The sequence below is a fragment of the Anolis sagrei genome, chromosome Y (genome assembly GCF_037176765.1).
Source record: "Anolis sagrei isolate rAnoSag1 chromosome Y, rAnoSag1.mat, whole genome shotgun sequence".
NCBI classification, from domain to species: Eukaryota; Metazoa; Chordata; class Lepidosauria; order Squamata; family Dactyloidae; genus Anolis; species Anolis sagrei.
In genome coordinates, this window is record NC_090035.1 from 30,662,416 (window position 1) to 30,670,084 (window position 7,669).

The window sequence follows — 7,669 nt, forward strand, 5'->3', positions numbered from 1 at the left end:
GTTTGTGTATTTCAATGGCTTCTCTGTGTAGTCTGACATGGTGGTTGTGAGAGTGGTCCAGCATTTTTGTGTTCTCAAATAAAATGCTGTGTCCAGGTTGGTTCATCAGGTGGTCTGCTATGGCTGATTTCTCTGGTTGGAGTAGTTTGCAGTGCCTTTCATGTTCCTTGATGCACGTCTGGGCGCTGCGTTTGGTGGGCCCTATGTAGACTTGTCCACAGCTGCATGGTACACGGTAGACTTCTGCAGAGGTGAGAGGATCCCTCTTGTCCTTTGCTGAGCGTGGCATTTGTTGGATTTTCTTAGTAGGTCTGTAGGTAGTTCGTATGTTGTGTTTCCTCATCAGCTTCCCTGTGCCATCAGTGGTTCCCTTGATGTATGGCAAGAACACTTTTCCTCGGGGTGGATCTTCATCTTTACTCTTGTGGCTTGTTCTTGGTCTTGCAGCTCTTCTGATGTCTGAGATGGAGTATCCATTGACCTGGAGAGCCCAGTTGAGGTGGTTCAGTTCATCTTGAAGGAGGTGGGGTTCACAGATTCTTTTTGCACGGTCTGCCAAGGCTTTAATGGTGCTTCTTTTTTTACTTGGGTGATGGTTGGAGTTTTTATGTAGATATCTATCTGTGTGTGTGGGTTTTCTGTAAACGATGTGACCCAATTGTTGATCTGGTTTACGGATGACTAGGACATCTAGAAAAGGCAGTCTTCCTTCCTTTTCTTTTTCCATAGTGAACTGGATGTTTGGGTGGATGCTGCTAAGATGTTCCAGGAACCTGTTGAGTTCTTCTTCTCCATGGCTCCAAATGGTGAAAGTGTCATCCACATATCTGAACCATATAGTGGGCTTTTTGGTTGCTGTTTCAAGAGCTTGTTTTCTAAATTCTAAAATTGCAACAGCAAAAACAGCAGAGAGGAAACAGGCAGGGACATCTAATTACCTTTCAAGAAGAGTTTGCTCCAGGCACAGTCAGCCCATTGTATGCTAACCAAGATGGTCAGTTGAAATATTCACAACTAGCCCAACTGACAAAAGTCCTTTGTCTCACCCTGGTCATTTCACAGATATATAAACCCTTTTTCCCAGTTCCAACAGACCTCACCTCTGAGGATGCTTGCCATAGATGCAGGCGAAACGTCAGGAGAAATGCCTCTAGAACATGGTCATATAGCCCGAAAAAACCCACAAGAACTTAACAATAGAAAGTACTTCTTTGAATATTGTTCCAAAGTCTCATCTTGTGTTATCTTCTGTCTCTCTCCTCCAATCTGCTCAGCTGGATGATGAAGAATGGGCAGACTGGGAGTAGCAGCCGGGGCCCTTGCCTCCTGCGCAGCAACAGCAGCGCATCCTAGCCCCTTCTCCGGCACCCCCCCCCCCCCCCGCGCCATCCAATGTGAATTAAATCACAGAGCAACCAGCTTCTTGCCCCTTGTGTCTGTGTGTGTTCTGGCCTGGCTGCATCTCATCTCTGCTCACATCCCGCTGGGAACCTTGGACCACGAGGATGACGCTGGGATCCTTGCCATGGACGCCAATATCTCACTTGGGAAGGGGAAGGGGCCTAGCCTTAGTGGCATCTTCCCTTAGGGCAATGCCTTTTCCACTCCGACTAATAACTCTTTCAGAACTGCTGCTCCTAGGTGGATTTCTCTTTTTTCTCTTTGTTCCTTTTCCAACCCCTCTTTTTTTAAAAAACAAAACAAACAAAAACCTTGAGGTGGATGTCAGTTGGTGGTGGATTGAAGTGTGTAAGCAATTCTCTCTGGATTTGACTGGACTTTGCAGGATAGTTAGGCTTTCTTTGCTGGCCACTCTGAATTGGCAACTTTGCTCACTGTGTGGCCGTTTGTTTCATGAAACGTAGCAAGCTTCTAGTGAGCCAGGTCTTCTCTGCCTCACACTGGGAACAGTCTTGAGGAGCTCTAGTGTGGACCCTGGCAGCCTTCCTGGTCTCGTTCCTTCAAAGGGGGCTTCTGTACCACCTAAACGGAAACCACAGTCTCCCAGGTTTTTAAGAAACCCACCTTCCCATCCTGTCTTACGCTGCCTCCTTTCTCTGCTCTCCAGAGACCTGAAGCACTTTTCAAAAAAATAATAAAAGTTCTTGTGCTGAATCCTTTCTTGAGCATGCAAACCCATGAGAGGAGCACTTCCCACGCAAGCTCAGCAAAGGAGCTGTTGTGCAGGAGATGCTCTTGCTGTGTTCTTTGAAGGAGGCCCCTTCCAAAGTTTCCCTATAAGTAGCCCTCTTCCTGAGACGGCCGCTAGTCTTGGCCCGCCTAGAAGGATCAGCGTTTGCCAAAGCCTTGTGCCCCCTTTTACTACCCTTGAGCCGGCGCCATCTGTCAAACATCTCATTCAAACTGCCTCCGAGTCTGTTGCCTTGCCCATAGCCTCCTGTTTAAGTTTCCTTCCTAGGTGTGTGTTTGCAGGGAGAGCTCAGTGCAATTCCCCTTTTTTTCTGCTATGTCTCCCAAGATGTGGCCTATCTGCCTTGCAACCGAGTCTAAGAGTCTGAAATTCCTTTAGAAGCTCTGACTTAACTGATTCACTGCGATGATGCTTTTCTAAAAAGGTTCCAAACTGTTGGCCGATCTCTTTGAGACACAATTCATCCTAGAATGCATTATGTGCCCTGTTGAAATGAATAGGAACCAGTTTCAACCCATGAGCCCCCTTGTGGGTGCAATGGGTTAAACCCTTGTGCCAGCAGTAGGTCAGCAGTTCGAATCTGGGGAGAGTGGGTTGAGCTCCCTCTGTCAGCTCCAGCTCCCCATGCAGGAACATGAGAGAAGCCTCTCACAAGGATCTTAATTCAGACCCCACTCTCCTGACTAAAAAGAACAAACGGTAGCCTTGTATGTGTTACTGTATTGCAACTCCCATCAGCCCTAATCATGATGTCTAATGAAGTCCCCGGTGGTGCAGTGGTTAAACCCTTGTGCCAGCAGGACTACTGACCAACAGGTCAGTGGTTGGAACCTGGGGAGAGAGGGTTAAGCTCCCTCTGTCAGCTCCAGGTCCCTCTGTCAGCTCCAGGTCCTCCCACAAGGATGGTAAGACATCAAAACATCCTGGTGTCCCCTGAGCAACGTCCTTGCAGACGGCCAATTCTCTCACTCCAGAAGCGACTTGCAGTTTCTCAAGTTGCTCCTGACACAAAAAAAAGTTTCAATCCATGGAAGTGCACCGTCCACTTGCAAAATGCATGCTCAGCTCCTCCCTAGTGATGCAAGAGCTTTGTCTTTAGTGACTTGGGACAGGTCCATACCGTAAAATGTTGAGCCTCTGTGAGATTAGATTAGCCTTGAGTCACCTGCAGGCTGAGAAAGGCTGTATACAAATACAGTAAATAAATAAATTAGAAGAATCTAATGACAGGAGCAAGCATTGGTTCTTCCAAGAGCTGCAACTATCCCCTGCAGTCAGGTCTCTTCCACTCTTCTCGGTGCTTTTGATTATTTGTTCAACTGTTCCTGCCTTCTTGGGTGCCAGAGGAGAATTAATGCATTGTGACTACCACTTTAATTCTCCAGTGCAAGAAGTAGCCAGAAGAGATGAGGCAAATGAGCAGAAATACTAAAAAGTGACTGGTGTAAGGCTGTCAATGAACAATTGTATGAGTCTACAGCAGGCATGCGCAAGCATGGGTCCTCCAGGTGTTTTGGACTTCAACTCCCACAATTCCTAACAGCCTCAGGCCCCTTCCTTTTCCCCCTTAGCCGCTTAAGCTGAGTTACCTGGAGACGATTAACTATGTGATTATAGGCAATTTCTTACATTCCTGTGATCTAGAAAACCAGCCGGAGTCAAGGGAGAGAGGCCAGAAATGTGTGTCAGGTTCTTGCAATTTGCAGCTTTTGTTGAAACACCTGGGAAGGTTCCTGTCTGCAAGTACTGGCCCCACCACATTCTTGCAGGAGCGGATCTTTGGCTGTGTCTTAAGAATCCGCACAAGTGCCCACAAGAGTTCCTTCTCAGCCAAAGGGACCACAAAACAAGCTGCGTTCCAAGCATTTCTCCTTCCCTGTTTAAACACCAGATCCAAGAGGATCCAAACCTGATGTGGGGCAGACTAATGCGTCCAAGGTCTTAAAACCTTGCCTTGGAGGCAGCAGTATCCGCCTTGAAAGACCCACAGCGAAGGGCTTGTCCGGATGGCAGGGGCCAAGATAGGGCTGGATTTGGAGGCCTGCAGCCATGTTTCCTCTCAAGGTAGTGAGATGGGGAAGGAGCACCCGGGGCGGGGGGGGGGGGGTCTCTGGCTTCATAGTAATTCCTCATTTTCCTCTTCTCTCGGTTGTGCAATATTATCTCATTTTTAAATTATACCGCATTTCCCTGGACTGTTTTCAAAGCTGGGGTGAACAAGTGACTCTAACAAGCTGTTAGTTTTGTAATGACGACTTTCTCCTCGAATTTTTTACATACTTGTCGTTAACAGCAATTAAAAGAGTTCTACAGAAGAATGACTCCTGATCAATTATAATAGTAATAGCAGCAGCAGTAGTAATATATCCAAAGGGTCAGAAAGATTTTGAAGAGCAAATTAAATGACAGAAATACAATCAAGGGTATCAACACTTGGGCCATCCCTATCATCAGATACACTGCTGGGATTGTGAACTGGATACAAGCAGAGCTGGACGATCTGGACAGAACAACAAGAAAACTGATGACAATTCACTACTCATTACATCTGCTTAGTGACGTTGACAGACTTTACGTGACTAGAAAATCAGGAGGCAGAGGGCTTCTGCAAGTGAAACAAATGGTGGAAGAGGAACATGCACTGGCAGATTATGTGAAAGGCAGTCAAGAAACAACATTGAGGGAAGTCAATAGTAGTAAATTGCTTCAAGTGCAAAAGATAAGGAGTGAATATCATAAAAAAAACAATGCAGAACAGAAGGGAAAAGATAAGAAGTGAATATCATAAAAAAAAATGCAGAACAGAAGGGAAAACTGGCAAAAGGTGTGTCAGGAGCCGGTTTCCAGGCCTTGGGTTTTGGCGCTAAAAACCAGGATCCTGACATGCAACGCTGATAAGAACTGTGCAGCTGGTGACCTCGGGGGGAGCAGTTGGCATTTGGTGGGAATGTTGCGTGGGACTTTTGGCTGGTGGGGGAGGGTATATAAGGGTTGACCGGCGGCTGCCAGTCAATCCTGGCTTTCTTTGTGTCTGAATGTCCAGCGGTAAAAGTTTCTGATTGATTACGAAGTGGAGTCCTGTGTCATTATTGGGAACAGCTGTTGTGAGCTGACAAGGTGGTTCTCCATGGACAGTTCCTGGGAAAAACAGAGCCAAATTGACAAAGAAAAAACATGGACGTGGCTCACAAATGGAACTTTGAAAAATCAGACTGAGGGCCTAATTCTGGTAGCCCAAGAACAAGCCATTGGAACCAATGCCATCAAAGCCAGAATTGAAAAATGGATGACAGATCCCAAGTGTAGACTCTGCAAGGAAGCCGATAGATCACATCCTCAGCTGCTACAAGAAAATCATGCAGACAGACTACAAGCAGAGGCATAACACTGTTGCTCAGATGATTCATTGGAACTTGTGCCACAAATACCATCTGCCTGCGACAAAGGACTGGTGGGATCACAAGCCGGAAAACGTTACAGAAAATGAACACGTCAAGCTACTTGGGGACTTCCGAATTCAGACTGACATAGTTTTGGAGCACAATACTCCTGACCTCACAATCATGTTAAAAAACAAAGTATGGATCATTGATGTTGCAATCCCAGGCAACAGCAGGATTGAAGATAAACAACTGGAAAAGCTGACACCATACAAAGATTTAAAAATTGAACTGCAAAAACTCAGGCACAAAACAGTAAAGGTGGTCCCAGTGGTGATTGGCACACTGGGTGCAGTGCCGAAAGACCTTAGCCTGCACTTAAACACAATCGGTGCTGACAAAATTACCATTTGCCAGCTGCAAAGGCTACCCTACTGGGATCTACATGCATTATTCACCAATACATCACACAGTCACAGACACTTGGGAAGTGTCCGACGTGTCATCCAATACAACAGCCACCAGAGTGATCTTGTTTGCTGTGGACTCATCTTGTGTTTCAAATAATAATAGTAATCTTTATTTATATTCCGCCCTATCTCCCCAGAGAGACTCAGGGTGGATTTCAAACATAAAAGGCAAACATTCAATACCCGAACACAACAATACACAACATATAAAAGCAAATTATGCCTTAACAACTAAAATTAAATTAAAAATGCAACCGGTTATATCAGATATAAGACAAAACATCGAACAGAAGCATAAATTTCCCAGTTCCTTGGGGGCTAATAGATGGATCATTGCTCAAGATGTGGGGCTAACAGGGCACAGATACGGATGGTAGCTATTACCATCTACTCCTTCTCGTAAGCTGATGAGCAGAAGTACGTCTTTAGCTGTTTCTTGAAGATGGGCATGGAGGGGCCATCTTTAACTCCATAGGAAGGGAGTTCCAGGGATGGGGGCAGCCACAGAGAAGGCCCTTTTTCTCGTTCCCACCAGCTGTGCTTGGGACGAGGGTGGGATTGAGAGCAGAGCCTCCCTGCTCTCTACTGTATATGTTATATACACTATCACACTTGGTCGCCACCTTATCGCTTTTTTCTCTTCTCTCTAATCAGGCCCATAGCCAGGATTTTGATTCGGGGGGTGCCGCGTTTGATTCGTGGGGGGGGGGGGGGCTGGGTTTGATTCAAAGGGGAGGGCTGAGGATCAACCCTAGCAAATCTTTTGTATTTTTATCCCAATAGTCCCATGCATATGGGATATGATCATGATATGAATAAACATAACAGTTAAAGTAATGTACCAGTAAGGCCTTCTTGCGGACCACCCCCCCCCCCCCCCCGGCTACATGCCTGCCTCTCATGTAGATGAGCTGTGCAGCCTAGGAAATAGCCATGTTAAGGGCAAAGTGAACCATAGAGTTGGAAGAGACCTCATGGGCCGTCCAGTCCAATCCACTGCCAAGAAGCAGGAAAATTGCTTTCAAAGCACCCCCAACAAATGGCCATCCAGCCTCTGCTTAAAAGCCTCCAAAGGAGTAGCCTCCACCACACTTGGGGCAGAGAGTTCCACTGCTGAACAGCTCTCTTGGTTAGGAAGTTCTTCCTCATGTTCAGGTGGAATCTCCTTTCCAGGCATCCCACATTTTGTATCTTTGCATTTCATTTTTTTTCTGCCTAAGTGGCATGAACCCTTATAGCCCTGGCAGCCACAAGGCAAGCAAGAGTCAAAGGCCAGCCAAGGAAATGAGGGACAAGTAGTCAGGTGGAAGAAATGTGCCTTCCCTTGGCTAAACTACTGCTTTCCTTGTGCCTTCCAGGGCTACAGTTCATTCCATTCATCACATGGAATCCTCCTTGCCAGGAGGCAGTCAATAGAAGGAGAGGCCATTGGTAATGGGAAAGGCTATACTTTGCATACTTGAGCTTCCAGCCTGTATAAAAGACAATGGCATTGAAAATGTTCCCATGCAGCAGGATTTGGAAAGACCTCCCCTGAGAATCTGGGGTGAGTCATTTTCCCAGGAGCCAGCACAGATGGATTATGGGAGCTATAGTTGAAAAACCTTTGTAGAGCCACTGCTAGCTCATTCCTGGCCTGTTTTTCTTTGGACTTATTTATTTATTTA

At 46.4% G+C, this 7,669-nt stretch overlaps 1 protein-coding gene across 1 annotated transcript in view; it reads left to right on the forward strand.

Moving 5' to 3' along the window:
• The window catches only part of LOC137095578 (BSD domain-containing protein 1-like), a 33,668-nt gene extending 32,315 nt beyond the window's left edge, over positions 1–1,353 (forward strand). The window contains exon 9 of the mRNA XM_067462358.1: positions 1,275–1,353. Coding sequence (XP_067318459.1) covers positions 1,275–1,307 — 33 coding nt within the window. The 3' untranslated portion in view covers positions 1,308–1,353. The remainder of the gene's footprint in view (positions 1–1,274) is intronic.
• Positions 1,354–7,669: the final 6,316 nt, after the last annotated feature.